Here is a 24,228-nt window from a genome sequence, read left to right as displayed (position 1 = left end):
CCCTGAATGTGCAGTTTGATGAGTTCCCTGATGAGGAATCCCGAGTTGCTTTCGTAATTGGGCATCTTGAGAAGGGGGCGCGAGATTGGGTTCGACCCCTGATGGCAACGCACAACGATATCCTGAAGGACACTATGAAATTCTTTCGTGCAATGGATATCATGTTCTCCAGCGATATTGAGGAGGGGGGAGTGCGCAGACAGCTAATGGCTTGCAAGCAGGGAAGCAGATCTGTCCGTGAGTACTGGACTGAATTTACCATGCTGATTCACAGATTGGGGTGGGATTTATCGGCAGCACCCATTCAGATGCTATTTGAAGAAGGTCTTTCTTCAGCTGTGAAAGACGAGCTGGCCAGGAGCCCCAGGGCGGTGTCTATGGATCAGCTGACCAAATCTGCGCTGACCATTGGAGCGCGCCAGGAGGCAAGAGCCTTGGAGAGGCGGGAAGGGAGAGGGGAACGTTGGAAGGAGTTACGCATTCCAGACATTCCTGAGCCAGCTTTCCCGCCGGCAGAGCCGATGGAAATCGGAACAGCCCGCGCGCGCGCAGTTTCAAAGCCCAGTGAGGGGGCGAAGAAGGAGGGAAAGGGACCCCGGAAATGCTATCTCTGCCAACAGCCAGGCCACTTTGCCAGAGTCTGCCCCCAGAGGAAGGAATGGCAAGGGATGGTGGGAACTGTTGAGGGGGAAGAGCAGGGAGAAACGGAGCAGGTAAAAGCCAACGCCTGGTTGCCAGCAGGGCACTGCAGCCAGGCCAAAGAGCAGTGAAAGTGCCCCTTTCCCAAGTGCCAGTGCCAGAAGCTCCTCGACCTGCTCTAGTGATTGAAGTGTCGCTAGAGTTGCAAAATGGACACCCCCTAAAAATAAAGGCGCTGTTGGACTCAGGCAGCTCCTGCAATTTCATGAGCAAGGAGTTTGCGGCTGAACACCAGATACAGACTATCCCCTTAAGCAACCCCCTGCAGGTGACCACGATCGATGGCAGAGAACTGTTGGGAGGAGGCGTCAGCTTGCAGACCATCCCAATGATAATGAGGGTGGCAAGGCACACAGAACTGATAGCGTTTAATGTGGCCACCTTGGGAGGCGCTCCCATTATTTTGGGAATGAGCTGGCTAGCCCTACATGATCCGCTGGTGGGCTGGCATCAAAGAGTGGTTTCCTTCGGTTCCGCACATTGCTTAGAACACTGCAGGGGGGAAAAGGGGTCAGCAGGGGCCCAAGCCACCCTAGCAGGGACGGAAGTGATGGAGAAGGGGAAGGTGCCATCACAGTATGCTGATCTCAGCGACGTGTTCAGCGAGAAGGAAGCTGACCAACTACCCCCGCATAGGCCCTTTGATTGCCAGATCAATTTACTCCCTGGAGCACAGCTTCCTGTAGGCAGGTTGTATGCCATGTCAGACAGGGAGATGCAGGAGTTGCGAGCGTTCATTGACAAGAACCTGAAGAGAGGCTTCATCAGAGAGTCCAAGGCAGCGGGGGGTAGCCCAGTGTTTTTTGTGGATAAAAAGAACACGGACAAGCCGAGACTGGTATGTGACTTTCGGGCCCTAAATGCAGTGACAGAGCCGGTGGCTTTTCCTATGCCCAGGATTGATGATATTTTGACCAGGGTGCGAAAAGGAAAGATTTTTACAAAGCTGGACCTAAGGGGGGCGTACAACCTGATACGTATAAGGAAAGGGGATGAATGGAAGACCACCATGTTCACCCCTTTGGGGGCATTTGAATATCTCGTTATGCCTTTTGGATTACAAGCAGGCTCCGCGTGTTTTCAAGCCTTTATGAACCATGTACTGGGGCCTTTGCTCTACAAGAATTGCGTGGCCTTCTTAGATGACGTGTTGGTGTATTCGGAGAATGAGGAGCAACATGTGAGAGACGTCAGAGAAGTGTTGAGCAGGCTGCAAGCCAACAGACTGTGGGTGAAACTGGAGAAGTGTCAGTTTCATACCAAGGAGGTGGAATTCCTGGGGTACCGCTTGTCAGACAAGGGGTTGGCCATGGACCCCGGCAAGGTTCAAGCGGTGCTGGAATGGAAAACCCCCAAGACTAAGAAGGATGTGCAGAGGTTCCTAGGGTTTGGAAACTTTTATCGTAAGTTCATCCGAAACTTCGCTCACCTGACGGCGCCCATCACGGACTGTCTCAGCAGCAAAAAGAAGTTTGTTTGGACGGGGGAGGCGGAGCGAGCGTTTGAGGAACTGAAAAAGGCCTTCGCCTCTGACGAACAACTTCTACATGTGGATTTACAAAAAAAGCTGAGGGTCGAAACAGACGCTTCTGACAGAGCCATAGGGGCGGTGCTTCTTCTGCAGCCAGGGAAGGAGGGGTCCGAGTGGCGACCGTGTGCCTTCTTTTCGCGAAAGCTGAACAAATCTGAGAGAAACTACACGGTGTATGACCGGGAACTTCTTGCGATTTATGAGGCCTTCCGGAGATGGAGGCACCTACTAATTGGTGCACAACAGAAGGTGCAAGTACGCACGGACCATAAGAATCTAGAGTATTGGAGAACTGCGCGAGTGCTCAACCAACGGCAGTTGAGATGGGCCCAGGAGTTCTCCAAATTTAACTTTGAGATTTGTTACGTACCAGGCCAGGAGAACGTTAGGGCGGACGCTCTATCACGCAAACCTGAATATTTGGAGGGAGAGGGTGCACCCGAAGAGACCCATGTCATTCCCGAGGATCGCTGGGTGTGTGGGGCGGCACTGGTGGGGCTAAGGGAACTGATAGAGGGAACGGTGCAGGATGAATATGCCCAGGACAAACTCAGGGGTCTCAGGAGGGAGGGAGACAAACCCGGGGGTTTTGAGGAGAGAAACGGGGCGTTGTACTACAAGGGAGCGTTATACGTACCTGAAGGAGAATTGAGGGAAAAGGTACTCAAGCAACTGCACGATAGCCCCACAGCAGGGCATTTTGGGCAACACAAAACCATGTGGCTGGTTACCAGGGAATTCTGGTGGCCCAAGGTCAGGGAAGATGTGCGGGAGTATGTGAGAGGGTGTGACCGATGTCAACGAGCCAAGGGGGAGAGGCGGGCACCGGCAGGTTTATTAGAACCACTACCCACGCCGGAAAGACCATGGGAGGCAGTGGCAATAGATTTTATGACTGATCTGCCCAGGTCCAAAGGGAAGACAGCCATTATGGTTGTGGTAGACCTGTTAACCAAGATGGCCCACTTTATAGCCTGCTCACATGCGGTCACAGCAGAAGAAACCGCTAAATTGTTTGTGGAAAATGTGTTTAGATTGCATGGTGCCCCCTTGAGGGTGGTTTCGGACCGAGGGAAACAATTTACTTCCAGGTTCTGGAGGAAGCTCATGAGCTTATTGCATGTAGAGGTGAATTTCTCAACTGCCCGTCATCCAGAAACCAACGGGCAGGCGGAAAGAGCTAATGGTGTCCTCCAGCAATATTTGAGGTGTTATGTGAATGACAGAGAGAATGATTGGGTGGAGAAGCTGGCGTTGGCAGAATTTGCCTATAACAATGCGGAGAACGTGTCCACGGGAATGAGCCCTTTTTTGGCCAATCACGGGTGTCATCCCCGAGCCTTCCCAGGGGGGGAGGGGGAGAACTGGAGCGTTCCAGCCGCAGAACAGTTCGTTGAAGAAATGGAAGCGATCCATCGCCAGCTCCAACTTAATTTAAACAGGGCGAAGGAGGAATATAAGAGGCAGGCAGACAAAACCAGAAGGGAAGGAGAAAGCATTAGGGTGGGGGACCAGGTGTGGTTGTCCACCCAAGGGTTACCATTTAAAGGAGGTTGTAAGAAGTTAAGACCCAAAAGACTGGGCCCATTTGAAGTCACGCAACAGGTCAACCCAGTGGCTTTCAGACTCCGGTTACCTAACCACATGAAGTTGCACCCAGTGTTCCACAGATCATTGCTGTCACCGTATATAGGGGACAGAGAGGGGAGGGTCAATAGGGGACCAGCTATGGAGGAAAAAGAACACAGCTACCATGTAGCGGAGATTCTCGATTCCAGGTGGAGGGGAGAGCAAGTAGAGTATTTGGTAATGTGGGAAGGGGAGCCGGAGTCGGAAAACACCTGGGTCAGGGCAGAGGATGTAGATGACGAGGTTTTGATTGAAACTTTTCATCAGAGATTCCCTCGGAAACCCCAGCCAGTGGCGAGGTTCCGGAGGGAATACTTCGCCACCACCGACGAAGAAGAAGAGTTGGAGGGGTTCGCTGATTCCGAGGTGGAGGAGGATTCAGCGAGTCGGAACGAAGACCGATGGAGGGAAATGTTCGAGACGTCGGAAGATGAAGAGGATTCTTTTAGGGGTTTCAGCTCCTCACCGCCCAGAGGAGAGAGTAGGGGCGGGGGAGAGGGGGGCCCTGGAGGGGAGGTGGATGTCAGGGAACTGACATCGGAGGAAAGGGAAGTGGTAGGGCTCCCAGAGACTGGGAGAGAGTCAACAGCTAAAGCAGGGACCAGTAGGGGGAGCGCGGGGTCTCTGGAGGAGGATCTCAGTAATGCTGAGAGAGACGCAGCAGCCCAGGCAGGAAGCAGAAGGGGAGAGAAAGGGGTGAGAGACACTTCGAGCGAAAATAGCGGGGAGGTGTCAGAAGCAACTGCAGGGAGACCTATGCTTCGCCGGAAGCTGTCACGTCGTGAGTCCAGGAGACGCGTTTCCGTTAAGGAACTTCTTTGCTGGAAGCGCTTCCGCAGACAGCCACTGTCGGACTCTACAAGTGACTAGAGCAGACATGTCTGAGGAGCTCTGTCACACACAGAGGTTTGTGGGGTCGCACAAACTCTGAAGGGGCACTATTTTAAGCACAAGCAGCTAATCATCCCCTGACAACTGCCATGCGGCAGCTGCCTTAACAGAATCCTTGTGCAGACACCGATTCCATTTAAAAATACTAATTTGCCTTAACATTCAAAAGCAAAAACCATCTCTTAATATGTGATAATACAGCTTCAATTTAAATGAAAGTGCGCCGCTCTGTTAAAATGCCACTTCCTGTTGGACTGCCATCATGGGATTGTGGGCAGGTTGGAGGTGGCAATTTATTGTTTCCCCCTCTACATTGGGTGGTTGTTGCATAGGGGATGGTTCTATTCTCCTGAGATACCTCTAACTCTGCCCAGTTTGGGTATCTGCTCTGGGGTAGCAGATGTGTAGCTTTCCACCAGCACATCTGAGCAGTTGTACTGGTTCACGTTGTGGCAGTGGTACATCTGGCATCGCACCAGCATTGTGGGGCTCCTGCCATAAATGCTCAGCACCTTATCCAGAAACACTCTTTTTTATTTCAGAAAATAATCATCATTGCAAGCACTATAATTGGACAAACTCTTCAATAATGTATCTTCGTTATACACAGCAATTTTCATAGTGACTGTATGGCAAAGCTATTTCGAACCCATATTATTCTCTTTATAACCTGGCCCATCCAAGTAAATAATACATCTTTGAACGTAGGAAGCATAGCAAACCCCGCTCCCCATCAGAATCAGTGTCTGAAAATTCCAGAGCTTCTCTGTGAGCTTAATAGACTTCGAAAATTGGAAAACTTGCATGCATCAAAACAAACTTTCCAGCTCTTTTCCTATATTCCAAATGCATCTGCCTGTTTTCAAGCACTCGGCTTCTTTCAGCCGATTCAGAAGGTGGAGTGAGGCAAGTGAGCTGAGGTGCCAGAGGTTATATTGTACAGAGGCTCTGGGTTCAGGGTTCAACGTACCTGGGAAATTGTAGTCTGCATTCTACAACATTTGAAAGCACTTTCTCAACATGAAGCCCTAAGCTTTTTCCTGCATAGGAACCCAGTCAAATGGCACAGCAATGCTATCATTACTGCAGTCATACCTCGGCTCCCAAATGCCTTGGCAGTCGAACATTCAGGCTGCTGAACGATCCAAACCGAGAAGTGAGTGTTCCAGTTTTCTAACATTCTTTTGGAAGCCTGATGGGGCTTCTGTGGCTTCCGATTGGCTGCAGGAGCTTCCTGAAGCCAATCAGAAGCCACGCTTTGGTTTCCGAACATTTCAGAAGTCAAACGGACTTCCAGAATTCAGAAGTACAACTGTACTACATCTCAAAGAGCAGTATGAATTGGCTCTCAAAATACTACTTTAAAACACTGCTTTAAAAAGTGATGCATTCACTGTTCTGAAAGAGGAAGTAGTTTATAAAGCCTTAAGTATTTAATAACTCAGACATAAGAGAACATCTGAACCCCCTAAGCCCCAGTTTCTATACTAGGTTGGGAGGGAGGCATGGGGGGGTCCCCTAATGGTCCAGCCCACCCCCAAACCGTCACATCTCTGTGACCTAGATGTGTTCTGCCACTTGCTTCTACCAGCTGCTTTTAGTAAAGGTAAAGGGACCCCTGACCATTAGGTCCAGTTGTGACCGACTCTGGGGTTGCGGCGCTCAACTCGCTTTATTGGCCAAGAGAGCCGGCGTACAGCTTCCGGGTCATGTGGCCAGCATGACTAAGCCACTACTGGCGAACCAGAGCAGCGCACGGAAATGCCGTGGAAGCTGCTTCAGAGGGTTGGCAGAACCTCCATGGAGCAACACATGAGGCTGCATTTTAGGAGGTGGAGGAACTTCAAGCAGGAGGGGGGAATCAGTGGGCTCCCCACATACATGAAGAAGTTGTTATGTAATGAAGTTCTCACCCTGGGCCAGCAGGGGGATACTGTAGATAGTTTTCACTCAGGTCCACATATGCAAATAAGGGATTGAAAGTGACGTTCAGTGATTGGATAGTTACAGAAAGTGGTTACTGTTGCGTTGTAGTGGAGCTCTATATAAGCAGGCTGGCTGAACCCTTCAGTTCAGTTCTGTTCTGGCCTGTGAATAAACAAGAGCTGTTTGAAGAATCGCTGTGTTGTCTGATATGGTCACCCACAACTTAACAGAAGTGCTATTCTTTAAAAGTTTAAAAGGCGCAAGGAGATAGGATAATATTATATTAAGGATGGAATAACAAATAAAATGAGTAACGCAACAATAACAAAAATAATAGTAGGCAAAAAAGATCGCACACAGGTGAAGTACTGGGTTGTGGGGGAGGGAGGTGAAGGGATTAATTGAAATTGTTAAAGATTGGAATAGGATTTAAGAGATTTAAATTTCCATAAAGATTCTATAAGGAAAGCAGGAAGCAGCAAAAAATATCAAGTAAAGGTATTGGAAAGGAGATCAGTGTAAATTAAAACATGAAACTTATGGTTTTGCTATATATGATTTTATTTTGGAGTTGTCTGTTGTAAAGAATGTATATTATGTGAATAAAATAATAAAAAATTAGAAGAAGAAAAAGAAGAAGTGCCTTTGTGCTTGCACACAGTGATCTTTGGAGCCAAGACATCATCTGTACATGACCTAACAAAGCAGACTCAATACAATGACCTAAGATGGGAGATCTCCTGCAGCAATTGTGCTGTTCATCTGGGTTTGCTTCACGCCTCGGATGCAGAGCTAGTGGTGATCTTTCTTTGTGCTCTCTGTGGGAAGAAATACAAAGAAAATAAGGCACCATATCTTAAGCATTTGTGGGTCCAGGCCAGCCACCCATCTTGATATGGAGGAAGGGGAATTCTCCTTGCACAGTGGATGCCTGCACGATTCCACCTAAAGCTCACCAGTGGCCATTATGAGCATTCTGTGGCTCTCCTTTCTGACGTGCCCAAGCCTCGTTCCATCCTTACCTGTGCTGCAGGGAGCATTATATTCAACTTCCGCACTGTCTTCTGTGTATGAGAGAGAACAATTCATGAGACAGAGATCGAGCCCCAGAGCAAACCTCTCTCCCACCCCCATCAGCAGGAAGTCAGGGTCCTCCAAAAGTTTCTGAACTACAACTCCCATCATCCCTGACAATTGGCTGTGCTGGCGAGAGCACATGGGAGTTGGAGTCCCATGGCATCTGGAGGACCTGAAGGATAGCTGAAGGATAACATGAGACTCCTAATCCCAGGTTCATGGCTTTGAGCCTCACGTTGGCCACACAATGCGCCCTTCCACCCCAGCCTCAAGGGGCTGGTGTCAGGGAATGGTCTGAAGATCAGGACTGGGGAATGAATTCCATGGCAGACCAGCTTCTCACTGATGGAGAGCTGGAGGGGGAAGAATTGAATGCTCGCCCTCTTGCCCACAGCATGTTCAGAGAGAGAGGCAGAAGCTGAACAGCTTAGAGGGGGAGTTACCCAGTTATGAGATAATGGTGACAGAACCAGAAAGGAGGGGGCAGCTAGCTGAGACATCTCTTAAGAGCGTGGAGGGCTCCCCTCCCCATGGACTTAGAGGTCTGAACGTATCAGAGAACAAAGGAGTCAGAGGGAGGGAGGAACTTCTCATCAGCGCCCAAAATGCCACGAAAGCCGGAAGGATGATTAGACTAGGCAACCGTTCTCCTTGCGGAGAGCTGTGTATTTGTGCTGGCAACATGATGTTGTAATAAAAGGACTATAAATCTATCAGCTGCTTGTTAATTCTGATCTGTGAAGTTAAAAAAGGGAGGGGAGGACTCTCCACGCCTGACAGCTGGAATCGAAGGGTGTACGGCTGCTTAAATCCTTCTCACGCCACCCTCCCCAAGCCGCGCTGCGAGGCTGGGATCCGTTCAGATTGCAGCATCACAATGCAGTGCAGGGATGGCTCAGGGATGGCAGTGTGAGTAGCGCTCTCCCCCACCCCAATGCACACAGGGCAATCGCCCTGGCAGAACCCACCACCACCACCCTTGGCAAAGGTAAGTGTGGAGAAGTCCAACTAGCATGACTTCACACATGCAGACGCTTGGCATGAAAACAGACATAGAAGGATCGCAGTGAAGGGTTCCTGAATGTCCCTGGCAGAGTTCTTTGGAGCGTGTATGTTTAGGGAAGAAGAAGAAGAAGAGTTTGGATTTGATATCCCGCCTTTCACTCCCCTTCAGGAGTCTCAAAGCGGCTAACATTCTCCTTTCCCTTCCTCCCCCACAACAAACACTCTGTGAGGTGAGTGGGGCTGAGAGACTTCACAGAAGTGTGACTGGCCCAAGGTCACCCAGCAGCTGCATGTGGAGGAGCGGAGACACGAACCCGGTTTCCCAGATTACGTGACTACCGCTCTTAACCACTACACCACATTGGCTCTCAATGTGGGAGAAGGGGATTGGGAGACAGGCAGGATTGTGGTGCACTTTGAGATGAATGGTACCCATTTCCAGCAATGAGATGCTTACCTGGATGGTAATAATCATACACTTTTACTATTGCTGGCTTTAGATCCATCACTTCTGTTTCTTGTTCCACAGACACACTGTAGTTTTGAACTTCGCTATCCAGCTGAAGACAGGAAAGAGGGATAGGAGATAAAAATGGCAGGAAGTGTGTTCGTCCATCAGAAGGGGTGGGGTGGCAAACAAATCTAATTAGGATCAACTACAATGTGGGCTCGTCCACACATCCATTTGCCCCACTGCTTTTGCCCCCAAAGAAATCTGGGGTTTACTGCTGAATCAGACCAAATGGCAATCGGGTTTTCCATGGCTTGATGTTTGTTCTGACTTAGTGGCAAAAAACAGGTTTTCCAGGGGAAAGCTGCTCGAATCCACATCTCCGCCCCCATCATTCAGCCCGGACACTGAGGTCCAGCTCTGAGGACCTTCTGGTGGTTCCCTCCCTGCGGAAAGTGAGGTTACAGGGAACCAGCTGCAGGGCCTTCTCAGTAGTGGCGCCCTAACTGTGGAACGCTCTCCCATCAGATGTCAAGGAAATCAACAACTACCTAACTTTTAGAAGACATCTGAAGGCAACCCTGTCTAGGGACGTTTTTAATATTTGATGTTTTATCGTGTTTTAAATATTCTGTTGGGAGCCGCCCAGAGTGGCTGGGGAAACCCAGCCAGTTGGGCGGGGTATCAATAAATTATTATTATTATTATTATTATTATTATTATTATTATTATTATTATTATTAACAGAAGACAAGCAGACAACTGCTCAGAACTGTACTTGCTAGGCATGGGGCAAGCAGAAGTGTGGAAGAGCCCTCTGATAGGCAAGTTTTTGAGTTCCCCAGGACACTTCTTCTGGCTTAAGGAAAAAGAGGGAGTAAGGAAAGGTCTCCTAGCTAGGGCGGGCTTTGCTTTGGTCCTTACTTCCATGCCCTCCTTGCCTGACTCAAAGGCAGAGCATTACCCCAGAACCCCTTCCACATATCCCTGATCTTTGTCAATCTGATAGAGATCTGAGTAGGCCTCACCTGATCCAGGTAGATGTTGATCTTGTCAGGCTCAAACTCCACCTTTTTGACGAGGGGCTTCATTAGGAGCTGTCAGAATATGGAAGAAATGGGCTCTGTGAATGAACAAATCAAGCCAGCAGCCCTAGGCCACCACTGGTGGGCTGCCATCCCATAAAACGTGGGCTCGTACAAAACAAGGACAACAGTTTTATAGATCCTCACAATTGTTGCACAGAAAATGACTAGAAGGTTCAGCATATACGATATACAAAAGAGAAAATAAGGATAAATATGAGTACACGGGACACTTTATAACATGCTTAATACAGGAACAGGGCACTGTTTGAAATGTGGAACTTCCCACACCTAGAAAAATAGGGGCTCAGTGTCACTTTCAATTGCGGGGACACGTAGCAGCAGATTGTCACCAGACACCTTAATTCTGTCCACATCTTTGTCAGGATTGGCTACTTGGGGAGAGGAGTGGGCCACAGAACCTGTGGGAAATCTGGGCTTTGGGCATTTCTTCTGCCATCCCACCTTCAGAAGGACAAGGCCAAACACTCGCCTTTTTGGGCCTGGGTTCAAGGCCAATGCCCTTCCATTCATTTGCAACAAGAGTTGTAGGAAACAACCCAGCAAAGAAGTTTTGCACTGATCAGATAGGTGTTGTTGGTGGATAAATTCCATGTTGTATATTATGCAGTGCAGCAGCAGCAGCACACCCGGAAAGAACGTGATTTGTTAAGAGAGGATAGTAAAAATACATATACAATTTTACCTAAAACAGATGCACACAAAGACACACGTCAAGCAAGCAAGCAAAAGCAGGGAAGTGGTACAGACAGACTGCCCTCTGCACATCCAGACAGTCTACCTCATTGCCTGATTCCGAAAGAAGAACAGAGAAGAGAATGAAATATGTGGAAGGACCCGGGGAGAAGGGTGTGCCTGAGAACTGGAGATCAGCTGGTTTAGGAGGAGGAGGCTGGGCAAGGGGGGATGGAGTCTGAGAATTAGACCCTGGGAGCTGGGCAAGGGAGGAGGGATGAAGAGAGATGGATGAATGGCTGAAGCAACCTGGAGCTTGTGTCTCTTCCTGAAAATGGACCCTCAGGAGCCAAGATCTCTCCTGAAATGCTCTGCTAACAGCTTAAGCTGTTTTTCGGACATCTTAATTTCATTCTTCAGTTCTTACTGTTGCTTGTGGATCTTAATTTTGCTTTATAGAAGCCGTTCTGAATGACTACACAGCAGTGTCGTGGGACGAAACAACTAAAACAAAAGGATTACTGAAAGATGGGGTGAAGCCAAGCCAAATGGTCTTACCTGCTTCGCAGACTTCTTCACAGGGATATACCCAGACAGCATATGCACCTCTATCAGGACCATGTTGGTTTCATTGCGCCCCCCTGTGTAGCTAACGGGGGAAAGGGAAAGAGTGGCAGCTGAAAAATCATCTGGGGAGATTTGGATCCAGTACAGTCATACCTTGGTTCTCAAACACCTTGGTACTTGTACGTTTTGGCTCCTGAAGTGTCCGGGATTTTTGAATGTTCTTTGGAAGCTGAACATGGTTTCTGTGGCTTCCAATTGAGTGCAGGAAGCTCCTGCAGCCAATCGGGAGCCGGGCCTTGGTTTTTGAATGGCTCCAGGAGTCAAATGGACTCCCAGAAGGGATTAGATTCGACAACCAAGGTACCACTGTAGTGAACTTCCTTCCCCACTGCCTCACAAGTGAGCAGCCTGGAGGATGGGTTTAATCAATGTCTCGCTCTAGGCAAGGCCACCCTGAGGTGATTGCTGATGAGACTCATTACCCAGCTTGCTGCTGAGACAGCCATCAGAGCAGAGCGCTCCTCTCAGTCTGGGTGGCTGTGACCAGCAAGCAGAGGCCCATCACTCCAGAGCCTTCCCCTTGCTTCCATTCAGCCTGGGGCCTAAATTGAAAGAGAAGACCTCAGAAGATGCATGGCCTCAGGCATAATACTACCGCCTCCATTCCTGTTCTTCGCAAGTGTCCCCCCCCCCTTCCCTTCCAAATTCTCAGGCTCAGGGACTTAAAAGCAAAGAGCGAGAAGGCTTGCAAAAGCCTTTGCTAGTCTTTCCCTCCCTCCTTTCCCTTATAAGTCTCCATTCCATTGCAAGTACTGGTATAAGGGATTTTGACAAGTGGGCAGCCCTATTAGCTTAGACAGAGCTCATGATTCTGAACCCAGCTCCAGGGGAACTCCAGCATGGGATGTACAGCATGGTCAAAGGCCTGGAAACGATGCCTTATGAGGAACGGCTAAGGGAGCTGGGCATGTTTAGCCTGCAGAAGAGGAGATTAAGGGGTGATATGATAGCCATGTTCAAATATATAAAAGGATGTCACATAGAGGAGGGAGAAAGGTTGTTTTCTGCTGCTCCAGAGAAGCGGACACGGAGCAATGGATCCAAACTACAAGAAAGAAGATTCCACCTAAACATTAGGAAGAACTTCCTGACAGTAAGAGCTGTTCGACAGTGGAATTTGCTGCCAAGGAGTGTGGTGGAGTCTCCTACTTTGGAGGTCTTTAAGCAGAGGCTTGACAACCATATGTCAGGAGTGCTCTGATGGTGTTTCCTGCTTGGCAGGGGGTTGGACTCGATGGCCCTTGTGGTCTCTTCCAACTCTATGATTCTATGATTCTATGATTCTATGAGAATTTTTCATTTTATTATTATTATTATTATTATTATTATTATTATTATTATTATGCAAATATGTTGTAAATAGGCAGAACATATTTTTGCATGCAACTATTCACATGTTCCCAAAGCTTCACAAGCTGCTTCACCAGAGATGTGATTTTTGGAGCCCCTTCAGAAGCAGCTTAGCAGAAGTACAGTACCTGACTTGTACATGAACATCAAAATATTTCCTGGTAGTCTGGTTGCATTCCTCTGGTGATGTCTCTACACTCAGAGCAAAAGCTTCCGGCGGTGGAGGCTCTTTGTGGTATCGAAGAGTAGTCTACGTGGGGAAGAAAACTGCTGTATTCTGGGCTGACTTCTGGCATCTTCTGTGATGTGTATTATAATGCTTTCATCAATAAGGGCCACTATCTGAACGATAACCTTGCTCATTTGATTGCCCTTTTTACACATCACTGTCTTTTTATTTGTATATATTGCTTGTTTTATGTTGCCATGGCCGTTGGCTAATGCGAATAAAGTTTATCTTATCTTATCTTTCATCATGTGCGCTATACAGTGGCACCTTGGTACTCAAATGCCTTGGTTCCCAAATGCCGAAAACCTGGAAGTAAGTGTTTTGGTTTTCAAACGTTTTTTGGAAGCCGGACATCTGATGCAGCTGTTGGCTATTGTTTCTGGGGCGCCTGCACCAATCAGAAGCTGCGCCTTGGTTTTCAGAAATTTCAGAAGTCAAAAAGACTTCTGGAATGGAATTAAGTTTGGCACCTTTCTTTTTGCTATTTGTTTTGCGCTTTTGCTTTTGAGGCTTTTTCGGTTAATTTGTTTTTGTGACTTTGTGGAACCCAGTTCAGCTACGGATTGATGGATTGATTGATTGATTGATTGATTGATTGATTGTGTGACTGCGGAAATGGATACAAGCCCCCCACCCCACTCCATCCAAACAATGACTATCATCAGTGCATAATTGTAATTTTTATCATCTACAATACTGTCTTATTTCTTTTACAGTATAGTACACTGATTATTGCTTTCATTTTATGGATCAATGATCTCGTTAAATAGTAAAGCTCATGTTAAATTGCTGTTTTAGGGGTTGTTTTTAAAAGTCTGGAACTGATTAATCCATTTTGCATTACTTTCTATGGGAAAGCGCACCTTGGTTTTGGAACGCTTTGATTTTGGAACAGACTTACGGAATGGATTAAGTTTGAGAACCAAGGTACTACTGTAATATGTTTTTAAGACCTCTCTGTTGTTTGTTTGTTTGTTTGTTTGTTTGTTTGTTTGTTTGTTTGTTTTGGGCTATAACCCATATTTGGCTGACCAATAAAATCTGATAATGATTGTGATGATGATATACAATATGGGCCACTCAATGAGTGTTCCATCACATTGTTTTCACCAGGAACTCTATTGGAACTCTGCCCTATCCTAGCTATTAACTGTTGGCCAACTTATACTCCCATTTATTTATCTAATTATTTCTGTTACTGACGTTATTAACATCCCATGGCAAGAACCACCATCTGCTGAATCTGTGCTAAGGAATTGCCTTTCCCTTCAAACTTGCAACAGTCAGTATGTTTCATTGGATGTTACCCAGCTATCCTGCTGTGGAGCACGATGAACACGAATGCCCTTTTCATTTTCTCAGGACTGCTCAGGATCTGAGACACGCCCCGCCCCCTCCTCTCCTTCCTCTGTGACAATCTGAAAAGTGCCTCAGTCTGTTGCTTCTATCCTGCTCCCCGTGGATCAAAGGTGAGCCTTGTTTGTGCCTTTGTCCCCCGAGATTTCCATGGCTTACCTGCACATAGGCACAGCCATTCCCTGACACCTCCAGCTTGTATTGACCAGGAATCTCTGCAAGAGAGGCCTGTTGCAACACCAGCCGGTTCTTCTTGCCCACGTGGAACTCGTGCTGGAAACCCTCACTGGATTTCACCAGCACCTTCACATCTTCTGCCTCACGATAGGTCAAGGCTGCATACTTGGCTAAAGCCTGCAGGGCAATCACTGTGTCCTGGGGAAAGCAAACAGTCGTCTTGGATGGTGGGGTGGAGATCCAGGAGACAAATTTTAACACTTACTGAGATCTTATAAACAATAACTCCTTTTGTCCCTCATCCTGCCACACCACTGCAGCCATTGAACATAGGAAACCTCAAACGATGATTTTTGAGTGCCCGATAATTTTCACTCCACTTAAACACCAGCCCTGTGCTAGAATGTGCATTTCAAGGTGAATAATACCCAGGGATGACTGCAAGCAATAGCAAGGGACAGTGGGCACTCCGCCTAAATACTCCCTCTAACTTTTTGGCAGAGTATATTCAGGTGGATTAAATATTTCCTCCTTTAATCCTTCCCATCTCTTTGCTCCCCCCAAGCTGGTTTTTGTTCTGGAGTCATCCCTGCACTTGGCACACCCAAATACGGAAATTTGGTACCCTGCCACACCTCTTCCCTTGAGAAACAGCTGTCGCTACCTGTGAGGATGAAAGTCCTCCATAAAGATTCTGTAGGCTGGTGACAGAAGGCACAATTTTAGAGGCATGGTTGAGGACATCTGTGGACACCTCAGGTGTGCTGAGGAGAGACAGCAGATAGTAGACTGTTGTTTCTACATCTGACAAGGATACAATTCCATCTATAGAGGGGAAAGAAAAGAAGGTGGGCTCATTTCAACTCCTGTAATAATAACCCAGAGCAATAATTGGAGTGGGAACTGCTGATGCTACTAAGCCTGCCTTTATTTATTTATTTATTTATTTAGCATTACTAGGCTGCCCCCTTGGATTCATTCATTCCAGGCACCAGGGATGGGAGCAGAGATTTAAAGTCTAATCATCCCAGCCACCAGCTCAGTAAATATTGAATCCTCTCCATATACAGTGGTACCTCGCAAGACGAACACCTCGCAAAACGAAAAACTCGCAAGACGAAAGAGTTTTCCGTCTTTCAGTCGTTCCGCAAGACGAATTTCCCTATGGGCTTGCTTCGCAAGAAGAAAGCCCATAGGGAAATCTCCAGGGACCTCTTTTAAAATGCTGGCGGTCGGGAGCAAAGACTTTCGCCCACCGCCGGCCTTCAGAAGAGGTCCTGGTCTTCTTCTGAAGGCCGGCGGGGGGCAAAAGTCTTTGCTCCCCCCGCCTGCCTTCCCGGGGCAGCGGAGACTTCTCTGCTGTCCCGGGCGATCTTAAAATGCTGGCGGGCGGCAGCGAACCCTTCGCTGCCGACCCCCAGCATTTTAAAAGCCCCCGGGGCAGCGGAGACTTCTCTGCTGTCCCGGGCGATCTTAAAATGCTGGCGGGCGGCAGCGAACCCTTCGCTGCCGACCCCCAGCATTTTAAAAGCCCCCGAGGCAGCGGAGACTTCTCTGCTGTCCCGGGCGATCTTAAAATGCTGGTGGGCGGCAGCGAACTCTTCGCTGCCGACCCCCAGCATTTTAAAAGCCCCCGGGGCAGCGGAGACTTCTCTGCTGTCCTGGGCGATCTTAAAATGCTGGCGGGCGGCAGCGAACCCTTCGCTGCCGACCCCCAGCATTTTAAAAGCCCCCGGGGCAGCGGAGACTTCTCTGCTGTCCCAGGCGATCTTAAAATGCTGGCAGGCGGCAGCGAAGCCCTCCTGTCCCCGGAGCTTGCGGGGCGGGAGGTGGGGAGAAAGGCTTTTCTTCCCACCGCCAGCCTTCAGAACAGCCTTCTGAAGGCTGGCGGTGGGAAGAAAAGCCCTTGCCCCCCCCCAGCCTTCAGAAGAGGTCGGGGGACAGACTGTCCCCGGACCTGGTCTGAAGGCGGTTTCCATAGGAACGCATTAATTGATTTTCAATGCATTCCTATGGGAAACCGTGCTTCGCAAGACGAAAAACTCGCAAGAAGAAAAAACTTGCGGAACGAATTAATTTCGTCTTGCGAGGCACCACTGTACACAGTACAGCAATTAGCATTGGGGGGGGGAAGGTTCCTGTTGACCCCAATGGAGGCTTTTCCTGGCGCAAATTGCCGCAGCTGCATGCAGATGTGATTTTTACTGAGATGGCCGCTATGGAGAGAAGACTTATACTTCCCCGTCCTTTTCAAAAAACTAAGCAGTGGGATTGCCAGGTTGTTGCGTCAAGTGTAGTTAGGCCCAGAGGTCATTCAGACTTGTTCTCTGCAGTGAGTCATGTTGGGCAGGGCACCACACCTTGAGTCTAGTCCCAAACCCCAGCAGAAAGATATCTTTGTAAGGAGGCTGGAAAGGGGTACTCCCCTGTGTGAGTGCCTGAGGGCCCTGCTATTGCCACTCACCATCTGGCCTAGGGCGGGATCTGAAGCCTTAAAAGAACTGCTTTGCTGCCCAGGAGGACTCCCCTGTGTGAGTGCCTGAGGGCCCTGCTCCTGCCACTCACCATCTGGCCCAGGGCGGGGCCTGAAGCCTCACAAGGACGGTTGCTGTTACTGCTGCTGCTGTCCAGGAGGACTCGGAGGGGCGCAGAGTTCTTTTTAAAATGTTTTTAAATTTTTCTTTTGCTTTTTTTGTATGTGGGGGGGTGGGGGTGGGATGGATGTTTGGTTGGGCTTGGGAATTTGTTTGATTTTGATGTTTTGTAACTTTTACAGTTTTTTTGTTTGTATTGTTTTATTGGGTTTTTGTTTATTTTTAAGGTTTTATTTTGTTCTTAAGGGGAGGGGTCAGGGCTGCCGGGGAGTGGGTCCCAGCCAACAAAATGACTGGGGCATGTTCCACAGAGGGGGATGCGCTAGGACAACCGATCTCAGTGATCACAGGTAGGAGGAGGAGTTACGCTAAGACCAGACCATGTCATTACAGAGGAGGCAGGTTTAGTCGTTGTTTGAGGACTATCCCTGCCTCCGGGTCTGGTCCTAACCGGACGGATACTAGAATCAGCAAGGAATACCCACATGACTTGAAGGTGCTGCTGTGCAATGCCAGGTCAATGATTCATAAGACCACTGGTATCCATGACTTGATCATGGATGGAGGATTTGACCTGGCATGTGTAACAGAGACTTGGCTGGATGAAGCAGATGGGCCTGTCCTTGCCGCTGCTTGTCCACCAGGTTTCTCTTACGCACAGCAACCCAGGCCTTGTGGGCAAGGAGGGGGGGTTGCAGTGATTTTTAGGAAGTCATTAGTTTGCACCAGGCGTCCTATTAGGAAGACCCAGTTTTCTGAGTGCATGTTCTGGAAGTTGGGCAATAGGGGCAGTACAGGATTCCTTTTGGTGTACCGACCTCCACTCTGCACCAAGGATTCCCTGCCCGAGCTGCTTCAGGTCGTGGCGGATGTTCTCCTGGAGACACCTAGTTTGGTTGTCTTAGGGGATTTTAACATCCATGCCGACACGACCTTACAAGGGGCCGCTCAGGACTTCGTGGAAAGCATGGCCTCCATGGGGCTGTCCCTGAATAAGTTTGGCCCAACCCATTGCCGCGGACATGCCTTAGACCTGCTGTTTACCTCTATGGATGTTGGTGATCTGACACTAAGTAAAAGCGAAACGAAAGAAGTGCCATGGTCAGATCACTTCCTGGTGCGACTGGACTTCTCCGCGACCCATCCCCTCTGCAGGGAGGTGGGACCGATTCGGATGGTCCGCCCCGCCACTTAATGGATCCAAATGGCTTCCAGAGAGTGGTAGGGGATGCTTTATCCCATGTTGATGGCCTTTCAGCTGATTCCCTGGTGGCCCACTGGAATGTGGAATTAACCAGGGATATTGACTGTTTGGCTCCGAAGCGCCCTCTCCGACTGCATGGAGCCCGGACAGCCCCGTGGTTCTCCACGGATCTGAGGGCAATGAAACAATCGTTGAGATGGCTAGAGCGCCGGTGGCGGAAAACTCATTCTGAAGCTGACCGGACACGGGTTAGAGCTCAATGTCAAGCCTACCAAGTGGCGGTAGCGACAGCGAAGAAGACTTTTTTCACTGCCTCTATTGCATCTGCAGAAAACAGCAGCAGGAGACTTTTTCAGGTGGTTCGCAATTTAGCAGAACCACCTGCTCCATCGGGGCCCAGTATGGGCCACATGATCTCCTGCAATGATTTTGCAAAGTTTTTTTGCAGATAAAGTCGCTCAGATTCGGAAAGAGGTAGACTCCACCGTGGGAGCAGGGCCGGGGCGGGAGAGTGCTAGAGTCCTGTCTAGTCAAGTTGTGTGGGATCAATTCCAATCTGTTACCTCTGAGGATGTGGACAGGCTGCTTGGACGAGTGAAACTAACCACCTGTCTCCTTGATACTTGCCCATCCTGGCTTATAAAAGCTAGCCGGGAAGGGCTGGGCAATGGGCTTCGTGGGGTGGTGAATGCTTCCCTCCGTGAGGGAGCCTTCCCAGACCCGCTGAAAGAGGCGGTTATTAAACCGCTTCTTAAAAAACCATCTTTAGATGTGGCCACGATGGCCAACTATCGCCCAGTCTCAAATCTTCCATTCTTGGGCAAGGTGATTGAGCGAGTGGTTGCTGAACAACTCCAGGCACGCCTGGAAGAAGCGCACCATTTGGATCCCTTCCAGTTGGGATTCGGACCTCATCATGGGACTGAAATGGCCTTGGTCGCACTGGTTGATGATCTCCGGTGGGCTAGGGACAAAGGTGAGAGCTGTTTTCTAGTTCTGCTGGATCTCTCAGCGGCGTTTGATACCATCAACCATAACATCCTTCTGGACCATCTTGAAGGGCTGGGAGCTGGGGGCACTGTCATACAGTGGTTCCGCTCCTTCCTTCTGGGCCGTGTTCAGAAAGTGGTGGGGGGGATGAGTGTTCAGACCCCTGGGCTCTCACTTGTGGGGTGCCTCAGGGTTCTGTCCTCTCCCCCATGCTTTTTAACATCTACATGCAGCCGCTGGGAGAGATCATCAGGGGGTTTGGGCTGGGTGTTCATCAGTATGTGGATGATACCCAGTTCTACCTCTCTTTTAAGTCAGAACCAGTGAAGGCAGTGAAGGTCCTGTGTGAGTTTCTGGAGGCGGTTGGAGGATGGATGGCGGCTGTCAAGGGCTGCCTCAGGTCTCAGCTCACAAAAGACCAACGCCAAGCTTTTCTTATATACAAGGATGTTTATTGCAGTTCATTATTGGTTCCACAACCGAGGCGCGCAGCCCCGCGTCTCTTAGCCTAGATGTTTGAAGTCCCCTCTGACTCGGTCCCGCCTCTACAACAGTTTAAGAGGCTTGTGCTAGACCACCTCTTCCAGTCCTTTCTTTTCCGCAGGGTCTTTCTGCCCCCCTGGGTTCCTTCCCTCCTGCTTTCCCCTGACGCGGATCCCTCAGATGCCTGCTCCCCCCTCCTTCGTGCTTTGGGGCCAGGCTCCTCCTCCGGGCTCTCTGCATTTCCGCGCGCCTCCACATTTGAACTTGGCGCGCGTTCGCTACCCCTGACCTTCCTTTTGACAGATACACTACTCCCTGTACTACTCTCCGCCCCTTCCGGCAGGACGTCCTGCCCCGATCTCCTTCCCCTGTCTCCTTCCTGCTCTGCTCCGTGTGTCACACTGGGAACTCCACCCTTCTCACTCCGTTCCTCCTGGGAAGCCGACCCCGATCTCCCACTCCCACTCGGGGTTTCCCTGCTGCTTCCCTGCTCCTGGCAAGTCCCCCCTGTGACCCCCCTTGGCTTGACCAGGGGCACCCACTTCTGGGAATCCTCCGATTCACTTGAGAGACTCATGGAAGACCTCAAGTCATTGTCATCCTCTTCCTCACTGTCCCGGGTTTCTTCCCCATCGCTCTCCGTCTCCCCCCTCACCTGTGCCTCTGTCCCTGAACCCCTGACAGCGGCTAACAGATTGAGGTGGAATCCTGACAAGACAGAAGTACTGTTTTGGGGGGACAGGAGGCGGGCAGGTGTGGAGGATTCCCTGGTCCTGAATGGGGTAACTGTGCCCCTGAAGGACCAGGTGCGCAGCCTGGGAGTCATTTTGGACTCACAGCTGTCCATGGAGGCACAGGTCAAATCTGTGTCCAGGGCAGCTGTTTACCAGCTCCATCTGGTACGTAGGCTGAGACCCTACATGCCTGCAGACTGCCTTGCAAGAGTGGTGCATGCTCTGGTTATCTCCCGCTTGGACTACTGCAATGCGCTCTACGTGGGGCTACCTTTGAAGGTTACCCGGAAACTACAACTAATCCAGAATGCGGCAGCTAGACTGGTGACTGGGAGCGGCCGCTGAGACCATATAACACCGGTCTTGAAAGACCTACATTGGCTCCCAGTACGTTTCCGAGCACAATTCAAAGTGTTGGTGCTGACCTTTAAAGCCCTAAACGGCCTCGATCCAGTATACCTGAAGGAGCGTCTCCATCCCCATCGTTCTACCCGGACACTGAGGTCCAGCACCGAGGGCCTTCTGGCAATTCCCTCACTGCGAGAAGCCAAGTTACAGGGAACCAGGCAGAGGGCCTTTTCGGTAGTGGCGCCCTCCCTGTGGAACGCGCTCCCACCAGATGTCAAAGAGAACAACTACCAGACTTTTAGAAGACATCTGAAGGCAGCCCTGTTTAGGGAGGCTTTTAATGTTTGATATATTACAGTATTTTAATATTTCTTGGAAGCCGCCCAGAGTGGCTGCGGAGGCCCAGCCAGATGGGCGGGGTATAAATAATAAATTATTATTATTATTATTATTATTATTATTATTATTATGGCTTACATCGCTATCTGTAAAATGGGAATAATAGTGGCAGGTCTCAGAAGACTGCCCTTACAGATAAACAAGATGAAGAGTTGGAAACATATGAAAGCACTCTGAAATGCTTCTATCATCACAGTAATTGTGGATAATTCATTCTGGGTCACCAAAGGACTACCTGAATTGACACGTTTGTTTAGAAATAATAGAAACTACTGGGGAACTCAGAATTTACCCCAATAGCCTATGCAGAAAAAGTTGCTACTCCAGATGTGGCAAAACAGCCGTCTCTGGAACAAGGGCTGTGTACACACGCCTGTCTTCTCTGCATACACTGCAATCCCCCTGCTAGTTCCCCACCAAGATCAAATCCTGTCCATGGTGAGAAAGAGCACAACCTTGTTGCATTTTAGGTCAGTTAATGGGCACACAGCCTTCCTTTGCTTTGAATGAAGCCCTCCTACCTGTTTTGTGAGCCCCTTCACGCAAGTCTGTCAGGAGGTTCTGCCGTATCTCTGTGTCCCCAGACAATGTGAAGACGTAAGCCATTAAGGCCTTGCGGTAGGCATCGTCCACAGAACTCAAGTTCCTCTTCAGGCAGCCCAAGGCATCATCTACCATTGCACGCTTTAACACAATTTTAAAAAGACTCTGTTAGGTTGCTGAGTGGGAGAACTGCACTTCTCTTAGGAGGTCCTGGGGGTCTTCTCACCAAAGTATAGTTCCCCGGGAATCCACAGGGGAGGCCATGAGAGCTATAGTGGAAAGATATACAGTGGTACCTCGGGTTACGTACGCTTCAGGTTACATATGCTTCAGGGGACAGACTCCGCTAACCCAGAAATAGTACCTCAGGTTAAGAACTTTGCTTCAGGATGAGAACAGAAATTGTGCTCCGGCGGCGCGGTGGCAGCAGGAGGCCCCATTAGCTAAAGTGGTGCTTCAGGTTAAGAACAGTTTCAGGTTAAGAATGGACCTCCGGAACGAATTAAGTACTTAACCCGAGGTACCACTGTACAGTGGAACCTCGGTTTTCAAACGTAATCCATTCCGGAAGACTGTTCGACTTCTGAAACGTTCAAAAACTGAGGCGCAAAGGGCAGTCTGCCAATTCAATAGAGAAAATTGTGAGGAAACAACAGATACACACAGTGGGAGGCATTCAAGCTCTGAGGCATGTTCGAAAATGGAAACATTTACTTCTGGGTTTTCAGCGTTCGAAAACCGAAACGTTTGGCAACAGAGATGTCCAAAAACTCAGGTACTGCTGTATAATTATCAGGTCAGACATCTCCCTGGTGTTTCTTAGATGGACAGAAGGTGGAGATCATGTACTCCTGCCCTCTTTTGCAGAGACTTCCAGGCTACAAGGAATTCCCTTCCAGCATCTGGACACAAGCTGAACATAAGCACATACCAATGACTCAGCAAAGAGTAGCATTTTTTGACACATCTGTTGCAGATGTGGTAATTTTGTGCCCATTATCTACCAGTACCACCATCCTACAAACTGGGGTCAGAGACGTTCCCCCCCCAACTTGAGGGCTGCATTCCCTCACAGACAACCTGCCAGTAGTGTTGAGGGCCAGAGGCAAAAACTGGACAGAGCATGGAGGGAGGGAGCAATGGAGGGAGCTTGTATGGTAAGCTACATTTGAGGCATGCAAAGCCAGGTTTCTACAGAAGCATCAAGAGGCATCATGACTACAGTTTGAGGCATGTCTCTCCATCCAGACAAGCTGAAGGCACACCAGACAGGGTGGGTGGCCAGTTACTAGAACCTGTGTTGAAAATCTTTGCCAGTAAAGTGGTTTCCCAGATGCTTCATGGAGTAGCGATATGGGGCATGGACCCAAATGCTAACAAAGCCTTAGAAATAGTGCAAATACTGAGCTGGTAGTTCTGCCCTGAGCTTTGAGTTGTACAAGGGCTGATGGGGAGGTCACAAACATTTGTGGAAATCCTAAGGAAGGACTTACATTCTCCTTCATGTTGAGCTCCAGCAGTGAGGCAGCAACGTAAGCTGTTAGTGAAATCTCATCATCCACGCCACCCTAAGGATGTCAGGGGAAACACAAGAGAAAAGTCAAGGCGCTTCCAGACTCCCACTGTTTTGAGTGGGATTCCATGACATGCCAGAAAAATGGAAGTTGTGCGATTGAATTAGTTTTGAGACAGCAAAGCTGCTCCCCACCTCTCCCCAAACTGGACCTTTTGTGATCAGGAAAGTAACAGGAAAATATATTGGGGAGTGTGGGATAGCAATTGCTTGATCTCATGTTGTATAACCTCCCCGCAAGCAAATGAATGCTCAGTGAAGGTACCTTTATGGCATTGTTGAAGACTCTTCCCACACTTTCAAAGCAGCCACTGGGAAGTTGGTGCTGCCCCAACCAACGCACAGCATCCTGAATGTGCTTCTCATCAACATAGACATAAGTCTTGGCATGGCCAAAACCCTTAACCACAGCAGCCGTCAGCCTGTAGAATTGAAGCAAGAATAAATTTAAAAATGAGGGGCAACTCAGCTTCTGAACTACAAGGGATCATGCCCTACTATTTTTCATCTCAGCTTTTCTCCTGCAGCACTCAACAGAAAACAACAAAAGTGACAGAAGCCGTAAGGAGAAAGCTACTAACTGATGTTCCATGGGAATTTCCTTCCATCATGGCACTGACTTAAATTAAAT

The 24,228-nt window shown here is 49.1% G+C and overlaps 2 protein-coding genes across 2 annotated transcripts in view; one reads left to right on the top strand and one right to left on the bottom strand.

Moving 5' to 3' along the window:
- The window catches only part of LOC309521747 (alpha-2-macroglobulin-like protein 1), a 150,869-nt gene that overhangs the window by 70,824 nt on the left and 55,817 nt on the right, over positions 1-24,228 (top strand). The gene's annotated exons all lie outside the window — the stretch shown is intronic.
- Positions 7,220-24,228, bottom strand: part of LOC309522600 (alpha-2-macroglobulin-like protein 1) — a 58,034-nt gene continuing 41,025 nt past the window's right edge. The window contains exons 27-37 of the mRNA XM_082205991.1: positions 23,863-24,019; positions 23,518-23,592; positions 22,003-22,165; positions 15,394-15,554; positions 14,712-14,927; positions 13,096-13,217; positions 11,549-11,639; positions 10,238-10,306; positions 9,216-9,318; positions 7,699-7,740; positions 7,220-7,494 (exon numbers count right to left, since the gene is read on the bottom strand). Coding sequence (XP_082062117.1) covers positions 7,469-7,494; positions 7,699-7,740; positions 9,216-9,318; positions 10,238-10,306; positions 11,549-11,639; positions 13,096-13,217; positions 14,712-14,927; positions 15,394-15,554; positions 22,003-22,165; positions 23,518-23,592; positions 23,863-24,019 — 1,225 coding nt within the window. The 3' untranslated portion in view covers positions 7,220-7,468. The remainder of the gene's footprint in view (positions 7,495-7,698; positions 7,741-9,215; positions 9,319-10,237; positions 10,307-11,548; positions 11,640-13,095; positions 13,218-14,711; positions 14,928-15,393; positions 15,555-22,002; positions 22,166-23,517; positions 23,593-23,862; positions 24,020-24,228) is intronic.

Source organism: Podarcis vaucheri, assembly GCF_965113315.1.
Source record: "Podarcis vaucheri genome assembly, chromosome: 17".
NCBI lineage: Eukaryota > Metazoa > Chordata > Lepidosauria > Squamata > Lacertidae > Podarcis > Podarcis vaucheri.
The sequence above is the reverse complement of the archived record's forward strand: the minus strand, read 5'-3'. Positions and strand labels throughout refer to the sequence as shown.